This window comes from Centroberyx affinis, unplaced genomic scaffold, assembly GCF_046629955.1.
Source record: "Centroberyx affinis isolate AG114_WGS23_722 - 3 ecotype Tasmania unplaced genomic scaffold, CSIRO-AGI_Caff_v1 ptg002093l_1, whole genome shotgun sequence".
NCBI lineage: Eukaryota > Metazoa > Chordata > Actinopteri > Beryciformes > Berycidae > Centroberyx > Centroberyx affinis.
Window position 1 is genome coordinate 89,370 of NW_027280419.1, and position 20,533 is coordinate 109,902.

A 20,533-nucleotide genomic window follows, 5' to 3' on the forward strand; every position below is an offset into this window, starting at 1 on the left:
GGGATCAGTTCTCACTGCTGCCATGCATACTAATAAAGTATACACTTATTGTACTGTAAGGAATAACACTTATTGAAGTCAAAGTGCCCTCGAGCAAGGCACTTACTGTCCAGTAGTTGTAGAATAGTAGAAGACTGTGGTTGTACTGGTCAGGTCCCAGTGGCCACCAGTACCAGACTGTGGGTGCACTGGTCAGCTCCCACATGTCAGTGTGTGTAAAGGTAATGCCTTTTCCTCCTGGCATCAACAGTGTCCTGGGTGATCAGATTGTAATTGAGCAACAACACATAAAATCTAGGTGAACTGCTCAAAGATACTTTGACAGGGGGATCGGCCTCACCACCCACTAGGCCGTCCTGCTGCTGCATACAAAATGGAGCTAATAATGTGAAAGTTTAAGCCTAAAAAAAAGTTAAGCATGTCTTACTTGTAAGTACCACTAGGAGGCTCACATGAACTTTTTTACCCAATCCGCAGCTTGTATTTACAAGCTTTGTAAATTGATGTGAAAACATCATCACACCTGTATGTTAATTAACTCCATGGCGTCCTGTCTCTTTGTCCACACAGAGAAGCAGAAGGAGACTCTGTGCAGCAGGTTGCAGAAGTGGCTTTACGAGCGCTTCGGGGCGTACATCGAGGACTTCCGCTTCCAGCCGGAGGAGAACACAGTAGAGACAGAGGAGCCGCTAAGTGCGAAGAGGTGAGGCAGCGCCGCGGTGCAAAGACAAGTCCCTTTTTACAAGTGATTCAGTCTGCTGTCGAGTCTTCCCGAGTTCGCACTGTAAGTGACTTGGTTGAAGGGTCTGTCTGCTCTAAGTGTGGACGGGGCCAGAAACTCTGATTTGCTCTATGGTGCCTCCCTGTCTTCCATTAATTCCTGCTAATGGACACCTCGTCGGGCATTATCCCTTACTTATTGTGTGAACTTGGTTAATTGAGTTGGGTTAAGACACTGAAATCAAAATCCCATCACTTACTTCACTATAGAGCTTTAGGCACTTCTAAAAATAGCTCTAAAAATAACCAGATTTATTCTTTAAGGTGATGAGTGCTGAATTTCTGTCGGTTATTTAAATATCTCCTCTCTCATCCACAGGTTGACAGAAAACATGCGACGGCTCAGTGAGTATTGACACTTGATCCACATTTATTTTAACCCACACCTCAAACTTTGAATTTACCATAACAACAAGAACATAAAAAGGCCAGGTCAGTTGGCCTGCTAATTCAGTAATTGACATTGGTGCAGAGACATGAAACACTACTGTCCATCTATATGCTCTGTTAAAATGTTTTATCATATACTCTACTGTGACAAGTAGAAAAGTAGTAAAGTGTATAAAATAATGAAAAGCTTGTACTTGATCACAAGACCCACTGTGGGTCACAGGTACCTTTTTTTTTATTTTCAAACATTTTTCCTTTTGAATGGATTTGCCAATTTTTATCTCCTTTTTATGTATTTGACCACTCCTTGCTTTTATCTCTTCCTGTAAAGCACTTTTCGATAAGTGCTATATAACATAACTTTATTATTTGTAGTTCATTTATCACACTTGTTTTTCCTGAAGGAACCTGACAAAGCAGCACTTTGTCAAATGAGTTGTTTGGTCCAGATGGATTTTATTTGCATCATGATAAATGGAATAAAATAAAACAGAAACAAGTGGTTGGTTTATTCTGAATGAGCTCTGTCCCCCGTCCAGAACGAGGCGCCAAACCTGTCACCAACTTCATGAGGAACCTTTCTGCCTTATCCAGCTGGCACTCTGTTTACACGTCTGCCATCGCCTTCATCGTGAGTAGACACACACACACACACACGCACACACACACACACACGCACACACACACACACACACACACACACACACACACACAAAGGTGGCATCTGAAATCAGAGAGGGTGCTTTAATTTTCCGTCAGCAGAATGATGCTTAGAGCTCAGAGAGTTTTAGATAACTGATCCTCAAACTTTTAATCTCAGAGCAACTGTTTAGTTTACAATAAAACAGTACAAAGTACAAAAATAGCAACATTTATTTGATAAGTTATAGTAACTTATAAAATTAAAAAATATAATAATAAATAATATATGTATAAAACTTTGCTTGGAATTACCTCGCTATGAGGTAACTCCCTCATATTGCTGATAGCAGCAATATGAGAAAAGATCAAATATTCTTATGTAGCCTTTTTGAACTTTGTATTTTGCACTGATTAATTATTATTATTATTTTTTTTTATTACTCCACTGTATTGACCTGCTGACTCCCTCTCTGGTCTTATCAGCTGTGTGTCTTTGGTTCGCTGTGTTTCTCCTATGGGACATTCAGAATAGGATTAACAATAATAATAATGATAACCTTTATTTGTATAGCACCTTTCATACACAACATGCAGCTCAAAGTGCTTTACATCAATAGAAGGCAGATAAAAGACAGATAAAAAGATAAAATTAATATAAAAGAACAAGCAAAATGCATTGAATTGACCTAGACTGAGTTGCATTGACAAGTCTACCCAGTGTTGGTATTCAGTATTCATCACAGCATTACTAGTGACATCCCTTCATCACATGTACAGATGTAGTTCAGTTCAGAAACAGGTCACACTGTTGGTGTGTGTGTGTGTGTGTGTGTGTGTGTGTGTGTGTGTGTGTGTGTGTGTGTGTGTGTGGCTGACCCTCTCTGTTTTTCACAGATCTATATGAACGCGGCCTGGCATGGATGGGCCGTCCCCATGTTCCTGTTCCTCGCCATCCTCAGGCTCTCCTTGAATTACCTCATAGCGAGGTCAGCCGGCATCAGCCAATCATCAGAATTCACTTTATTATCATACACACCAAGTTCAATACATGTCAATGAATGTTAATCGTTGGCAGTGGTAGACAGACAGACTGACAGGCAACTGACAGAGTAGTACAGTCCATACTGACACACAGCAGACTAAACATATCAGTCTACCTCCAGTTTATACATTCAATATTCAATTACTGTGTGCAGTTATGCTACATTTTGTCTCCTGTACAAATGTTTGCAGTGGAATATGAACATGAACAGGTTTTGAAAAACAAGCTTTGGTACAATTTTCATCAATATGGAGACTTTTCATCCCAAAATGAGAGATTGACTATTTGAAAAAGTGATACCTGCTCTTACATAATGATTGACAGCACAAAATACATACATGGATGTTCCCATGATGCACTGTTGCTGTGCTTTCCCGGTGTTGATTTCATGGCGTTGTCTTCCTGCTGTTTCTCAGAGGGTGGCGGATCCAGTGGAGCATCGTGCCGGAGGTCTCAGAGCCGGTGGTAAGACTACACATTCCTGTTTTAGCTCTACTGAAACCTGGAGAGCCAAATTTCTGCTATCTTTTTTACCCTGGCTATTTATTCTTTACCTGGCAATATATCTTGCATACGGAAGCGCTGAAAGGCAAGGTGAAAACATACTTACCGTATTTCCTCTAATAGTGGCCGGTAGTCAATTAAAAGCCGGATCTCCGATAATGTCCGGGGGCCGTGGTCGACACGAGCAAATAAAGGCCGGCCCCAAATACAGGCCGGGGAAAGGAAAAAACAACGGTGGATACCGGTAAACTCCTGGTGCCTGTTATATAATGTAACTGTAGTTTGTAGTAATGTACAAGCGCCACAAGATGGCAGTATGCCACAAGACGGCTCGGCCGGCGGAAGTCTCTGGAGCGTGCCGTTGTCGATTACCGTAATTATCGTAATGCATTGCAGTAACAAAAAAACGGCTACCTAACAAACCCCAACAGAAGCAGATCAGAAAACAAGGAGGCTTCGTACTAAAATATGAGCAAATATACTTATCAAACAGAGGGAATTAGAAATAAAGGCCTGTCTCTAATATAAGCCTGCTTCCAATAAAGGCCTGGTACCCTCTGCAGTTGAGGTAAATAAAGGCCCAGACCAATATTAGAGGTAATACGGTAGTCGTCCAAACAAGTTACTAAGTCAGCAGCTAGCAGCTTCACAGTCATTTCTGCTTCCTCCTACTAAAGAGTGGTAAAAGACGAGCCTTTCCTCCTCAAATGAAAGTAAATCCAGGCTGTACAGTATCACTCTGATGACCCCACACCCGCCATGTTGGCTTTTGTTGATGATGCCTCGTCTCCACCTGCTGCCTGCTCTGCACTGTGGCACGAGAATTAAGATCTGATCACAGTGCGCCAGAACGCAGACAACCAGAACACAAATTAATACCAGGTGTAAATGCAAAGGGCATGATTGGATTGATCATTATATATTGATCATAAAGCCAGGTGTAAATGGGCCTTAAGTGTGAGTCAGTATTGGATTTAGGATGCTGTCCAGCTGACATCAGGCAGCTGTGATGTCATAGCACTTCCTCCCTGTACCAGGAACCTCCAAAAGAAGACCTGACTGTTTCAGAGAAGTTCCAGCTGGTTCTGGATGTCGCACAGAAAGCCCAGGTGAGATGTGAAGGAGTGTGTGATGATGGTTCTGCTGGCTCTTCTCTGTCTTCACAGCTGAGTTTCTGTTGTTTCCTTCTCACAGAATCTGTTTGGAAAGATGGCCGACATCCTGGAGAAAATAAAGAAGTGAGTCCTGATTTCCTTTTTGAATGTGCAGTACAATAGTTGATTAGATATTAAATATGTGTGCGCACTTGCCCGTGCATGCATTAATGTGTACACACTTAGCCTCTTCTGTGTGTGTGTGTGTGTGTGTGTGTGTGTGTGTGCACATGCATGCGCCTGCATGTGTTCACACTACTTTGTCATGATTGGAGATCCATTGAAGTCAATGTAAGTTTGTTTTAAAATTAACATCTGGATCTGCTCCATATGTAGTTGGATGCCTGCATTAATACTAATTAATAATAGTGTTGATGACAATAATAATAATAATAATAATAATAATAACAATAATAATAATCTTTGAATAGCTCTTTAAACAATACAGTTACAAAGAGCTCTTCAAAGGAGTAAAAAAAACCACAAACATAAAATTTACAGCAAAAGCATTGAAAGCTTTTAAGTTAATAAAAAAATGGAAGGTCAAAAACAATTAACTAAAGGTGATTACATAAAGGTAAGTACATAAAAGTGAATTTTAAGAAGTGCTTTAAAACTGTGATTCTCAACCTTTTTCATATCAAGGACCCTAATTTATTCCACATTAGAGCCACGGACCCCTATTTGATGAGATTTTTTCTCTCTGACCCAAATCTGAGAATATTTGTATTGTCAGATATGATTCTGAACAGAATTCCATGACTATCTGTATTGTAGGTAGAGAGATAACAGAGAAACTATGATCAAAACAGTCATTCTTCTACATTCTCTAATTGTGTTAACTTCTTGTAAATGAAACAATGGTGAAGTTTAACAATTTATCAATTCTCTGGGGACCCCCTGGAACTCCCTCAAGGACCCCTGGTGGTCCCCGGACCCCACGTTGAGAACCTGTGCTTTAAAAGATGGAACAGATGAATCCAGTCTCAGCTCCTCAGTCCGGTCCTTCCAAAGTCAGGAGGCCTGATGGAAAAACCACCAGTCCACTCACACTCCGTTTGTCCCGACCTGCTGTTTAGCCTCTTTTCTTGTGTTTATACTGTTGTGTGTGGATGTGTGTGTGTGTGTGTGTATGTGTTTTTGTGTGTGTGTGTGTGTGTGCTCCAGCCTGTTCACGTGGGTGCAGCCAGAGATTACCCAGAAGCTCTACATCGGCCTGTGGGTGGCTTTCATCTCCTCCTGCCTGCTGCCATACAAACTACTGGGCTTCATAATAGGTAGATACACTCCACTCTATACCATACATACTCATGAGCTTCATAATGCTTATGGACATTACTTTTCATTTCTGAAAAGTAAAACTACATTGAAAGCAGCTCTCCACCAGAGCACTAGTTTTTAATCTTTCTTGTTTTTTCCTCTTTGTTTATTATTATGCATGTACACTACATTGAAGGGAGCTGCTCAGTCAGTTCACAGGTGTTTGTAAGCCTTGTGTAAAACCCATAGTAGCCATTGAGGAGTGTTTTTTACTGTGACTACAGGTAGCTTAGTGCTGCTGACGCCATTGCATCACCGTCATACCCATAATGCTCTCTCTCAGGTGTTAAAGTATTAAAGTATTATCTCACCCCAATAGCAGATTTTAAGAGAAATATTTTTAGATTCCACACTACAGGGTGTCCGGTAAAGTCTGAAATCAAAGGGAAACTAAACAAATTTCAAAACTGCTAATTATTAGTGGGGTTCAAACCTGCGACGAAGCCCTGGTGCCTCAGACCGCTCAGCCGTCCCAACAGCTAGTGTGTATGGGGAAAGCACATTATTTTATCATCATTTAATGACAGGTTTCTTAAATGAATCCAGAACAGGGGCCGGATTCACCAATGTGTTCTTAAGATAGATCTTAAGAAATGACATAAGAGGAAATTTTAGGAAATTCTTAGGAGGTTCTTAAGAAGGCTCTTAAGTGCAATTCCTCAATATTTTCTTAGTAACAGTCTCATTTCTTATGAATTTCTTTAATTTTCCTACTGAAGAACTTCTCAAAATAGGGCCTGAATTAATTCTGGTTAATAGACTTTAGGCTTACTGCCATTGAGGCTAGGAGACAAGGCTAGGAGGCTAGGAGACAAGGCTAGGAGGCAACCCAAAGTGCTTCCATCTACAAAACAATTGGGGAAAAACCTATTTAGAGCAACTAGAGCAAAGATTTAAACATTGGTTGCTGTTGGTAACTGTAAAATTTGCAGCTTATTGTCAACAGACATGAGACAGAGGCCTACCTGGCCCTACACCAAATAAAGCTTTACAATAAATGTTCATCTTAATGTTAGGTGTAGGGGAACCTATGAAGACTTTGAACTATAACCTACTTGTCTAAAATGTGTTTAAATATATGATATTAGAGGCTTACCTTTTCACTGTAGGAGTTTTAAGACAGGCCGTCTTAAAGTTAAGAAAAAAATCAAGAACAAATTTGAGAACTTTCATTTCAAGAATACCATTTATTCGTAAGTTTTTTCTTAGGAAGAAACATAAGAAGAAAGTTAAGAAAATATATACATTTTTTCTATTTTTTTTTCTTAAGACTAAAGTTAAGAAAAAAATGGCACTTGAGAAGACTTTTTTTCTTAAGAGGGTTTTGCGAATCCGGCCCCTGGTTAGTAGTACATTCTGCATCCCATCAGCTTCACTAAACACAGTTAACTATTAATTTTTCCTGCTGTCCTTTCTCTTATTCTGCCCATTTATTGTTTCACAACTTTCATCATCTATGTTCAGTCAGAAACGGGCTGGTTCCTTCCTCTCTGAGTCCTCCTCTTCCTCCTCAGGTCTGTACGCGGGGATCAAGTTCTTCATCATCGACTTCATCTTCAAGAGCTGCCCCAAGCTGAGGGACAAATACGACACTCCGCACATCGTCTGGACCAACTTACCCACCGACCCCCAGCTGAAGGAGCGCGGCGCGAACGCCACGCTGTCCAGACGGGTGAGTTCACACGCCGCAACGTTCACTGTCGCCTGGGAAGTTCCAGTTTACAAGGAGAAGAACACAGTGTGGCCAAACATCCGACACTTGGGCCAGTTCATTGGTCTCCAGTCACGCAATCTCGGTTTTTTCAACAACGCCGTCTTGCTGGTGAAGCTCTCGGGCCAGATAGACATACATTTTTTGCTTCGGAAAGTTTCTGACGTATTGCTTCCGTTTCAGTCCGGCACCCAACAACAGATAGAAAGTAAACACGGAGTTGATGAAAATGGATAGCGTAGCGTTTCGGAAATGAACTCTGTACTCCAGTTAGACAAACTGGTCCCAGCAGCTGGACTGGTGTCTCTCCTCTGGTTTCAGTCATCTGAGTTGTTGTGTTTCTCTCTCTCAGCTCTCTGGCTATGAAAAGGTAGGATCCTCCTGGTGTGCACTTTGGTTTGACAGTGTGTGTGTGGGTGGGTGTGTGTGTGTGTGTGTGAGTGCGCATGTGCAAGGTGTGATGACCAAGTGTCTTTGTGAATCAAAGTGATCAAAATTTGCCTGTAAATTTTTGCATCATTGCAAACAAAATTTTACTCAGTTTGACATGCATATTCAAAATATAATTCACAATGAGAGTCAGCCTCATCTTGGTTTTGTGTGGCAATTGTTTTGGTCCACTTTCATGGAGACACGCGGCTGTTGTGGTGTGTGTGTGTGTGTGTGTGTGTTTGAATGTGTCTTGTGTGTGTTGGAGTTACTGAAGGTGATTTAAAAGTCAGTAGCTTGTAGTGTAGTTAGTGATGTAGTGTTGTGAGTTTGGCCTAAAAGCAGAGCCATGCATAACATTGGAGCGGTCAAGCCCCCCCAACTTCACTAAACAGATACTGAATTCAATATATGTAATAATAAGCTGTGGCTACAATTCTGTTTCAAAATACATGCAATATTATATTGGCCAATTTGGTGTGAGCTTGGCCTTTACAATGCTAGACATTAAGATTCACATTAGGCAACAAACGCTCCAGCTGAAATGATGTATTTAGTGCTAACAGGCTCAGTAGTTTTGTTCCAAAATGAGCACAGAATGTGGAAGTATTGACTTGTCCTCAGGCTGTGCTGTGGAAACGAACAGAGGCTGCATCTATTTCTATGTGTATATGTAGGTAAAACGCACCCATTTGGTGCTCCAACTAAATTAAAGGAATAGTTCACTACTCATTATCTACTCACCTTCATGTCAGTCGAAACCAAAAGAGCTAAAGTGTCCCGGTCCTGGTTCTTTGGTATGGAAGCCCATTTCTGCCAGTGTGATGAAAAAACGGTCTGGGAAGTCATTATAACGAGATAATCTCAAAATAATGAGTTAGTTTCTCATTATTTTGAGATACTAACTCATTATTTTGAGATACTTTCTCAAAATAATGACTTAGTGTCTCAAAATAATGAGAAACTTTCTCAAAATATTGAGAAACTTTCTCAAAATAATGAGTTAGTATTCTCATTATTTTGAGATACTAAGTCATTATTTTGAGATACCAAGTCATTATTTTGAGATACTAACTCATTTATTTTGAGATACTAACTCATTATTTTGAGAAAGTTTCTCATTATAATGACTTAAAGGATCTTTTTTTTTTCATCACACTGGCGGAAATGGGCTTTCATACTTTGGAGTTCCAAAAAGGTCAAAAAATGACCATAAAATAAATCCAAACAGGTCGTACAGCATAATTTGAGTGTTCTGAGGCCAAACAATTGCACTGTGGGTCCAAATGTCCAATATTCACCTCATTATCTCCTACAGAGCTCATTGTGTATTCAAGTACTTTTTAGTCAGAAATAACAAGATGGACCCTGAAATAAAAGGTGTTTGGTGACTATTTTAGAAACCAAGTATACAGATACGGAGCTGTGTTAGCTAACTTGCTGTGTGTTATGTGGACATACAACGTGTTTTGACTGACATGAGGGTGAGTAGATAATGACCGTATTTTCCATTTTTAGATGAACTATTCCTTTTAAAAGAACGGCACATAAATGATTTGCAAATAGTCTTTGACCCAGGTCTGAACCATAAGAGACTGAGAGATGGGGGGTTGTTCTTGAGAAGATTGGCAGTGTTACTTCACGCTTTGCACACCTGCCCAGCTCCACTGGCAGCCAGCGAGCAGCTGAACCCGCTGCACCGCTCACCAGCCACTCGCTTTTCTCCAGGAGTGACACTGAAGACGCACAGCTTCTTCACCACCGCAGTAGCTCTCCCTTTCAGCTGATTGGCTAATCCAACATGGTCAAATGTCCCAAAGTCCTAATGCCCCGCCTCCCCTGTGTTTCGTGTCCATTTCCTGCAGGTTCCTTCAGCCGTGGCCCGCGGTAGCTTCGCCACGGGCTTGCCTATGGGCATCAGTCGAGAAGAGGACAGCGGACGGGCCTACAGCACCAAGAAAGGGGCTTTTCACGAAGTCTTCAACCTGTCGGAGAATGAGCGACCCCTAGCAGGTAGGGGAGGAAGTACAGGGTTGGGATTCAAAAGCAACAGCTGCTTTTTTGCCTGTTTCACTTGTGATTTACTCATTTTACCCGAATGGGACTTCCGAGCACGCAGCATTTAGAAAAAAGTCTGGAAAAAAAAAGGTTGAATTTCACTGTTTTCTCAAGTTTCAAGTTTCGAGTCTACATTACAGTTACCATAATGAGGTGTAACAATAGGCAGTGTAAAATTTATGTTGACCAGGTTTTTTTTTGTCTTGTTGTCTATTAATCTGTTGGCATCGCTCTAATGCAGTTTGTGAGAACGGCTGGCGCTGTTGCTTGATCAACCGAGACAGGAAGATGCCAACCGACTACATCCGTAACGGAGTGCTCTACGTCACTGAAAAGTAAGTAGCCTTCTCCTTAAGATGTATAAAACATCTTGTCCTCTCACTTTCATTTTACAAAAATGTTGTGCAGTGTAAATGGAGATTAAGAAGGCAATAATTTGTGAAACAATTAATACTTACATGTCGACAGTGGTGGTCAAGACAGGCGTAATGCGATGAACCAGTGCTTACTGGTTGTCGAGCCTTCAGTTTCACTTCCCTCTCATGATGCTCACACCTCTTCTAGCTCCATTTTCAAGCTAAAAGAGGGTGTGTGAGGTGTGGGGCTGGGAGTGATTCAATTATGATGATCACCTGTTAAGTTCTACATAAAAAACATTCCAGACACATGATGCTGGCTGTGTCTTTCCTCTAGAAAAATGTCTTTTTCTAGGCTTTTTCATTTCTAATTCATTATTTTGTTATTGTGCTCAATGTTAGCCTTTGTGACAGTGGAGAAGGGGCCAAGCCTTGATTTGTTGTTGTAATGGCATCGCTGAACGATGGAGGTCAACGTTGAACCACAAATTGTGAACGGTCGTTGCCATGCTGTTCCCACTGAGATTCATTGGGGATTGAACCCCTCACCATGGCAGTGTTGGTGCCATACTCATTGAGCTATACGGAAATTCTCTGTACTAACAAAGTGTTTTGCATTTCCTCTACATCCTCAGTTACCTGTGCTTTGAAAGCTCCAGCTCCAGATCTAGCTCCTCCAAGAAGAACAAAGTCATCAAACTGGACGACATCACCGATATCCAGAAGGTACAGAGCATAATTTTCATTCCCTTCTCTTTTTGTCCAATTACTTGACTACACATCATAACAATGTCTTCTCTTTTCATCCCATAATGCCACAGTACAAAGTCTTATCGGTGTTGCCTGGATCTGGAATGGGCATCTCCATAGCCACCCCATCCACCCAGAAGGTATGAGCTCAACCAGAAAGATTTAACTTTGTACGGGGCGGCCACACTGATCATTGTGTCTGTCCATATACGTAATTTTCAATTTATTTTCAATGAGAGGAGCCCGTTGTCTGGACAGGTCTGATGACACGACTCGGTCAGATTTACATCCGTTTTGACAGACAGAAACCAATCATCAACCAATCATCGGCCTGCGATCTAAATCGGACAATATTCACTCTAAATATGAGATCGGAGAATCTCAATATTTCTTTCTAAAGGCCGATAAGGAGAACCGATGAATGACGCCAACCCAAAACAACCAAAATAATAAAATGATATAATTTAGAATTGAGGATTATCGAGGAATAGTTCACCCAAAAATTTACATTTGCTTATTATCTACTCACCCTCATGTCAGTGTTAACACTGGTGACGTTTGTATGTCCACATAACACACAGTGAGTTAGCTAACTCAGCGCCGTGCCAGCCTTCTGCCGGGGCTTTATTCTGTAGAGTTCCAAAGAGGGCAAAATTACCATAAAATTACTCCAAGAGCTTTTGACTTTATAATTTAGGAAAAAAAATCTACTGCTATAGGCCTATTACTGCCCTATCTCATACAGAGGCACAAAATCTAAAGTTGGTCAATGTATGGAAATTGATATAAATCGATCTCTGTTGCGCCTGATGTGCGTACCACGTCATGTTTGTAATTTGGAGATGTACAGGCAACAGACCAGCAGCATTGAACTCAATCCACAGAGTCTCCCGGTGTGAAGAGAAACTTAACATTCCCCAATTTGCTCCAAACTCGCCTGTGTTAGTAACAGAATTTGTAAACGATAACTCGTCTTCTGCTGCCCTACAAACTTTAACGGTAGGTACCATTATTACCTTGTGGTATTAAGTAATGTTAGTGGAATTTGGTAATTTAACAAATAACTGTGTCGCAGTGCTTCAATGCATAGAATTGAAATGAACTGACCACATGTGCCATGGGTCTGTACAGGATCTGTGCTTGGTTGTATGAAGTAGTACCACTATGAGCAAAGCCTTCTTGGCAGCCATGTTTTCTCCTTACTGTACTTACTGTCTGCCTCACCCACCATGTTCTCGTCCAAAACAACCCAACAGACAGAAATCTATCCATCAAAAAGTCTGTCTGTTTTCTGACAGATCAGTGTTGCTGCTCCACCAGGAACTTCTCTTTACAGTGCTGGCTTCTTCTTTTTCTTTTTTCAATTGGAAGAGCGCAGTACTCCATGCTTCAGACAGGGCTGACAGCCTTTCAGCACAACAGCACTGCGCTCCACACAGTGTCATAGTTAATAGTTGCACAGCATCAGCAGGAGCTACTGATTGGCAGGTCTAAAGAGATCCTACACCCTCCTCCCCGTTCCTCTCCTTCCCTCCCTCTTTCTGGTTTGCTTTCTGTCGTCTCCTACATACCTACTCACTTTTTCTCTGCTTCCTCTTTTTCACGTCCCTATCTTTTCTCTATTCTCTCTCTCTCTTTCCTGTTGTCTCTCTCCCCCTCTCGTTCTCCTCCTCTCTCCTCTCAGCCTTTGGTGTTTGGTGCCATGATCCACAGAGACGAGGCCTTTGACGCCATCTTCACACAGTACATGAAGATTGTCACCGTGGCTACAGCCGCCAAGCCGGAGACCTAGTACCGCCAAGGTGGCTGCCTTCACGACAGACTTGAAGTGCACCGTTATATGACTGCCTTTTATCTGTGACTTTCCCAAGTGCACCGGTTCGGTCGCTTTATTCAACGATAACCTCTTCCAGTGCACCGAAGCGGCGGCCGTCTTCGCCATCGACTTCCCCCTCACACAGAGAGCTAGCCCACCCAACGAGCAACATGGAGGCTTTTTTATTCTTCTCTCCTCTGGCGGTGAGGGAGGGTCAGACGCTGGCCTTAGTGCTTTCCAACAGAGAAGAACGTAGAAGCAACACTTTTGATGTTAACATGTTTGATGTTTATCTGCTCTGGGGAAAGCAGTTGTTTTGTGTGTGTGTGTGTGTGTGTGTGTGTGTGTGTGTGTGTGTGTGTGTGTGTGTTGGGAGAGGATGGTAGTGGTGTTATCTTCAACACTGTGGTGTATTTTCAGGATGGAGGCTGGCTCTCCGTTCCTCTCTTGGCCTCCTGTTGCTCACTGTGTCCGTCATGCAGTCGTGTGCCTGATGCTTTTTGTTTTTCGGCGTATTCGAGTCACTATATTTACCAGGAATATGATTCGTTTCCTCTCAGATGGAAGGGTGAGACTGTCCCGTAACAGAAAGGTCACAGGTATGATCCCTGCTCACTCTGGAGAGAGTCAGCTAAAGGCCTAAACTTTAAATGTACCAGGCACCGAGCCGTTGTACTTGCATTCATGAAAACCCTCCAGCCATTCTGTCACCATTAATTATCATGTTTTTTAAGCTTTGTGGGGGTATAAAGATTGGTTTAAAAGCAGATTAGATTCTAATGTAACAGGAGGGATTACTGCCAAATTCAATAATTCACATACCTGTTTGTGAAAATGCACAATTTTCTCCCACCTAATCTTTGCGTAGCACTTTGTGTCAGTTTGTGGCAACATAAATACATTGATTGATTGATAGATTGATCAGGCGTTTGAGCTCAAAATTGATACGGACATGACTCATACTGATATTTTTAATAAAATTCCACCTAATCGTGCTGTCGGAAAAAAACGACTTTCCACTGTTTGTAAAATGTGACACCTACTACTGACAAAATGACTCATTGTTGCATATTATTGAAATTATTAACTATGATTACTTACAAAATAACTTTTTACAGGATGTAATCATCTGTGTTTTTAAATATTGACCAATGAACATCTGGCTGTTTTTCAAAATGGCTGTATAGTGTTTTAGAACGAACCCTTCTCTCCAGTCCAATCTATTTTACTAATAAGTACGCAGTTAGCAGTGACAGTACTGTACCATAACCATGCTGAGTGAAGCTGAATTTCTTGCCAAATGGCTCGATGAATGATCAGAGCCAAACATGAATTGGAGATGTGGAGACTGCACCAAGATTATAGCTGTCATCTGCATGTGATTTCTTCACTGAAATGAAAATCGTAACAAGTGATTTTAACTTGTTAAAGTCTTAAAGTCTTAATTCTTTTAAAACAAGCGTTCAAAATATCTTCCGGTGGTGTTGGATAATTTCACTTTTTCACAATTGTGCTTTTTCAACAGTTTTCTTGAAACGAGCAACAATATCTTTTAACATGGAATTATTCAAATTATTCAACATTTTGCAACCTGTTTTTAAAAAAATCATGAAACAACCTGAATTGTATTAACTGAAATTGTCTTATCTATTCTTGGCAGATATTTTCACTTGTCTTGAGGGATGAAAAGGACTTTAACACTTAATACAGGATTAAATTACTAGGTTGAATGGAGATTTTTTTTTACAGTGTTATTTGTACATGAACACGTGTAAACCTTGCATTGATTTACATTAACTGTGTCTTAAAGGAGTTATAATAAATTACATAGAAGACATAACAGCTACATAGGACTCACAAAGCCTTATAGTCAGCGGACATTACAGTATGTCATTGTTTTTTACGACACTCGACATTATAGGCTATGGTACTACTCAGATTCCTCAGATTATAATTACATTCTATGTGGTGGTATTAGCTGTGTTTGTACTCTATATGAATGTCATATAATGGTTTTGCGTCCCTCCAAGTACGCATTTATTTTATTTTAAGTGGGGGCACAAACAGAAGCAACACACCGACCTGAAACACTGAGATGTTTTGTCTAATCTTGGTTTAGCTTCTCTTTTAGTTTGACACTAAATGGAGAAACTACTTTTTAGGATGCAGACTGAGATAAACAAGTAAATTAGCTAGTTAGCTAGCTGTACTTTTAACTTTTAATCTGCCAACTAACGCTGGCCTATTACTCTCATTTGCCATTTGAAGCTGATTTGATGCAGAGGCAGAGGTGCAGAATGTACTAACTGTGTGATAGTCTTATATTGCCAAATCTTTAGCTTTTTCCTTTTGTCCAGTTTGTCATTTTGTTCCCTATTAAAAACTGTAGTGATTACAGTTTCTCTGGTTAAAGTTTACTGTTTGAAGCCAGTTTAGGGCATGAAAAGTGGCCCGTCTCCTCCTGAGGACTGAATTTTTCCTGATTTTGACAACCTGCTAAATTCTGTTATGTCTCATGATTTCAGACATCAGTTTCAGCACATCCTCGGCCTTAGATGCAAGTTTCATATTTGCCCAGAATCTTCTTTGATTGGCAGAAATGTACAAAATCCTTTTTTTTTTGTGTTATCCTACCAGTTAAACATGATCCTGGGTTTGTCTTTGTGCATGTTCATTTGATATTTATCTCATGTTATAATTTTTAACAAAAAAAAGTGGATTTCTGTGGATGTGGGGATTGGAAGCCATGAAACGGGCCTTGTATTCAGAGCAGCTCAGCCTCCTGGACCGACATCATTCAGTCCTCCCAGTTCATCCAGTCCAACATGCAGCCAGTGTTCCCAGTTTGGAACAAGACAACCGCACCGGAAACACTGGGACTGCGTTGCACTGTGGGACTAAACAAATTTTGTTACAACCTCCCAGTTCTCCCAAGGTGAATTAAACAGTGAACTGAACAAAAAGACCAAAAATCTGCTCCATTTCGCAAACAACAATGAAGAAACTAATGATAAACAAACATTATTATTCATTCTTAAAGGCTTTTTCTTTAAAGACATTGAGGAAAAAAATATAATTTGGTTGATGCAATTTCACTGCAGATTTTTGGGTAACACTTTACAATAAGGGTACATTAATTAAGGGTTAGTTAATGCTTAATAAGCATTAACTAACCCTTAATTAACAGTTAACTAATGTGTCTGGTAATCATTTACTAATGGTGTTCATGTTAACTAAGGTATTAATTTATACATTATTTAATAGTTTATAAAGATGACTGTTAAGACAATTAGTTAACTGTTAATTAAGGGTTAGTTAATGCTTATTAAGCATTAACTAACCCTTAATTAATGTAACCTTATTGTCAAGTGTTACCGATTTGTGTTTTTTGTTTTGAGCGTTCCTTATTTCATGATGTAGTTATTTGTGGAGAGTGACAGCTGGACGTTGTGTTCAGGATCTAGATGCTCACACATCAGTCCAACATGGCTGCCTCAGGGTTCGCTGATCCAGGACTGAATGATGTCACGTCATCTGAACCAGGCTCACTCCTATTAAACTTCCCAGCCAGTATATTTGTCTGTAAGACTGTCAGGCTGGGACTCTAGCTTAGCTTTGCTCTCTCATTTCTGCCAAATTGATGCCAGTTGTTGGAAAACATGTTGCCTCTTCTAAGGTTTTGTATTGGATTTGTGTTTCCTGACTGCCGCTGCACTGCCTGTCACTGTCCTAACAGACTTTCTTTTCCACTCAGAAGGTTCATGTCGTTGTATTTTTCCATTAGACTTGGTAATCAGTACGTTTGTGGTTTTCGGATCTGTGTTGTCTCGTTCACATTATAGCTGTGAACATTTCTCTGTGACCTGCTGTGTCTTACTCACGGATTTTATACAATTGTGTAATTGTACAAATTGCTGTAAAGTTTTTAAAGAGAATGACTGTCTATTGTAAAATGTGTTGTAAAACATTTTTTTTTAATTTAAGTAAACAAATTTAAAAGTACTGATGGTTCCTTTCTTCCCCTCCACTTTGTATTTTCTGCTGTTGCTGGTTCAGCCACTTGGTGTCAGTAGAAAACCACAGACTGTCCAGCCACAGCTTCCTCTCTTCACCCAGAGAAGGTTTCCAGGGAGCAGTTTTAATTGATTTTAGTGACTGGAAATTTCTTTTCTCTTACATTTCTACTTATTCTCGTATTTCTCTTTTTATCTGAGTTTATGTGTATATGTGTTTATATACATGCGGTGTATATATATATGGGTTTTTTGACTCTGTTTACTTATTTTTTAGTTTTAGATAACCATTTGAATTGTAACAACCCTTTTTATTTGATGTGCTCTCGGCAGCATTGTAAATGAGGTTCCCCCTCAGTGTTCACTGAGATTAAATAAAGGTTTGGATTGGATTGGAGATGCTGAGAAACTGCCAATCCTCAGTGGGTTACCAACCTCAGAGAATCGATAGCCAACAGTTGCTGCTTAGAAAGGTGAGCAGCCAGCCTCATACGCAGAGTTCTCCTTTACCACGTTCACTCAGCTTCGCCCTGCATCATATTCATACAGTCACACACAGTCAGACTGGGAGCTGCCCAGTACAACCACAGTCTTCTACTGGTGGCCACTGAGCAGCTGTACTGGTGCAATCTCGGAACCCATCGTCTATTGGTCTGACGACGTCCGGTGTAGCCAGAGGACATCCGGGCCAAGACTTCCTCTTCGACGATGGGTTCAGAGATTGGTACTGGTGTAGTTGCTCACAATGCGTCCATTTCACTTCCCCAGCCCACGTCCCTTGAACCCCTCAGCCATCTTTGACCATTCAAAAAGAAAAACTCCCAAGGTTACCTCAAGGTTTCCAAGACACTGAGTAAAATCTATCCAGTGATTTGGTGCTAAAACCTCAGTGTATCTACAGCAGAAGTTCCTGTGAGAAAGCGAGCACTTTTCCCTGTTAATGGTTTAGGAAACTTTCAGCATGGCAGGTTGGCCTAGAGAGGCTGTCACATAAACAAAATAACCCAAAAGATCACAGATTCAGTCCAACTACAGCTCAAACAGCATGTATACTGTCAAAGTGTCCTTGAACAAGATGCTGAAGCCCTACCTGCTCACTCAATACAAGTTGTTCTGGAAAAGAGTGTCAGCTAAATGCCCAGAATGTAGGAGAGACCCTGTTATCTTGAACCTAGATAGACGAAGCTTCCAGCCTTTTGAACTACTCCGGTCTCATGAGGCTTTAATTATCCTGGAAGTAAAACTACAGAACTGGTGTTGCCGTTTTAAAAGTGTTGCTAAGTTCACTGACATCATAACACATGAATTCAAAGGGGCTCTTTGAAACTACGAGAGGTTTCTAACTGTGCGCTATTTATGATACCACAATAATACATTGGGCCCACCGTAATGTCAGTTATGATTTCAAATTGTGTCTATTTCACTTACTCCTCTCATTCAACAGAATTTATTCAGGTCTTTGTTGAGTTTCACTTTGATGTGGGTCAGATATTAATGCCACATCTACCATAATGTGGCACCAACCATTACCCAGCCAGTGTAATTGCAACAGGCAGTTTGGCTTAAGGGAATATCCCTATGGCATTAGAAACTGACATTTTCAGCCAATTACGCCTGGAATCCTTCCTTGCTTTGCCAGCTGTTGCTGCTAATTGCAGTGTAATATATTCGTAAAGTTCAGGTCACTTTGAGAGCTGTCCAGTGTTCTCACCCGAGGAGAAAGCCGGCCGGTAATATCAGGGCTCTGGCTGTCTGGAGGAAGGCTAATTGGGTTTAATGCCATGTTCAACTTTGGTTGTTGTATACACACTAAGATGCTGCTCAGTGTTTGCCTTTGTTTCCTCTGCATGTTTTAAGCTCTGCCTTGTGAGACAATAATGTCTCTGCTGCAGGGTTTCGGTGGGTAAGAATTGTTTAAGGGGATATTTTTTTTTCTTTCCCTTTCTTTTATATTGTCTGGAACAATTTCTCACTCAATCTGCCAACCGCCAGCATTTGTCTTCCCAAGAGAACCTGCAAACACAAAACAACCTGCCAACTTTTTCACGGAGGAACTCCCTGAGGAGTTTATTTAAGCTGTGCAGCCAGGGAGCCATTAAGCCTCAAACTTTTCCTTTGGCCCAAAGGCTGTTTCCCATCCGCCACCTCTCCTTGCTTGTTTCAGGACATCCTTCTGTTGCTTCCCAAGGGACCCATTTTGGCTTAAACTTTTCATTTTGCCCCAAAGACCCCTTCCTGTCAACATCGCTCCCTTGATAGTGCAAACACATCTGTCCTTGAGGTGTCGTTTGCCTCCATTTCGGCTCATGGGATCGTCCTCAACGTTGATGAGCTCCCAGTCTGAGTTAGGTGCTCCAGAATAGCAAATTTGTCTCACCTATCAGCCTGTGTTGTCAGGCGTCACAGCATGCATCAGCTCCTCCCCGGTCCCTTTGGTTCTCCATGCTGCTCTGCACAACAAAACAATGCGTGCCCTCTGTCAGTTCCTGGAGGTGGAACATCACTTCCTGCAAGTGAAATGCCAGCTTTAATCAAAGCACAGGGGAGGGAGGCGCCGGCTGCTTTCAGACTCTGATTTCTATTCATCCACATCACACAAACGTACCGTGTGCATGTATGTTTTTTCATCTCTGACAGCTTGTGGAGGGAGCATCACAGTATTTTTTTTCCCTCGAAATCACTCCAGTAATGGCTGTGGATGTTTTGATGATTTACGTTTTATGTTATATTTATTCAGCTAACCTCCCTCCTGCCACCGTGTGAAATTGCTAGATAGATTTGAGAGATAGATAGATAGATAGATAGATAGACAGATAGATAAGAATCCCAGAGGGAAACTCAAATTGTTACTGCAGCAAGACACTTAAGACACACATAGACAAAAAAGCACAAATCCAGGTACATAATTAAGAGAATAAAAAATAAAGAATAAATACCAATGCAAAAATAAACTATGTATGTACAACATATATGTGCAAAGCAGCACGTTGTACAGTATATGTGCAAATTGTTACATAATGTCACAAGTGTCTCTTGTGGTTATAATGCTGCCCTGTTAGGGTTAGGAGTCTGAAAACCTCTGACAACTAACACTTTCTCCATTTGAGATTTGTTCTGTACATGTGAGCAACTCTGATAGCTGAAGAAGTTAAACTAAATTATGACCAAGCACAGCTATTTAATTATCACCTTTTTCATGTTAGAATATTTCACTGCAGCTCTCCTGTCTTGGTACAGTTTCCTTGCTCTCAATTGTGATTGAAATATCTTGGTAACACTTTACAATAAAGGTCACTAAGTCAAGGGTTAGTTAATGCTTAATAAGGGTTAGTTAATGCTTAATAAGCATTAACTAACCCTTAATTAACAGTTAACTAATGTAATTTACTAATGGTGTTCATGTTAACTAAGGTATTAATTTATACATTATTTAATAGTTTGTAAAGATGACTATTAAGACAATTAGTTAACTGTTAATTAAGGGTTAGTTAATGCTTATTAAGCATTAACTAACCCTTAATTAATGTACCCTTATTGTAAAGTGTTACCAATATCTTTCAGTTAAGTT

At 40.7% G+C, this 20,533-nt stretch overlaps 1 protein-coding gene across 1 annotated transcript in view; it reads left to right on the forward strand.

The window, feature by feature from the left end:
* The window catches only part of LOC139654464 (GRAM domain-containing protein 4-like), a 61,277-nt gene extending 43,960 nt beyond the window's left edge, over positions 1–17,317 (forward strand). Inside the window, exons 6-19 of the mRNA XM_071531538.1 lie at positions 571–703; positions 1,100–1,125; positions 1,710–1,801; positions 2,707–2,798; positions 3,271–3,319; positions 4,396–4,467; positions 4,553–4,596; positions 5,680–5,789; positions 7,347–7,504; positions 9,838–9,985; positions 10,272–10,365; positions 11,022–11,112; positions 11,208–11,276; positions 12,821–17,317. Coding sequence (XP_071387639.1) covers positions 571–703; positions 1,100–1,125; positions 1,710–1,801; positions 2,707–2,798; positions 3,271–3,319; positions 4,396–4,467; positions 4,553–4,596; positions 5,680–5,789; positions 7,347–7,504; positions 9,838–9,985; positions 10,272–10,365; positions 11,022–11,112; positions 11,208–11,276; positions 12,821–12,928 — 1,286 coding nt within the window. The 3' untranslated portion in view covers positions 12,929–17,317. The remainder of the gene's footprint in view (positions 1–570; positions 704–1,099; positions 1,126–1,709; positions 1,802–2,706; positions 2,799–3,270; positions 3,320–4,395; positions 4,468–4,552; positions 4,597–5,679; positions 5,790–7,346; positions 7,505–9,837; positions 9,986–10,271; positions 10,366–11,021; positions 11,113–11,207; positions 11,277–12,820) is intronic.
* The last annotated feature ends 3,216 nt before the right edge of the window (positions 17,318–20,533 follow it).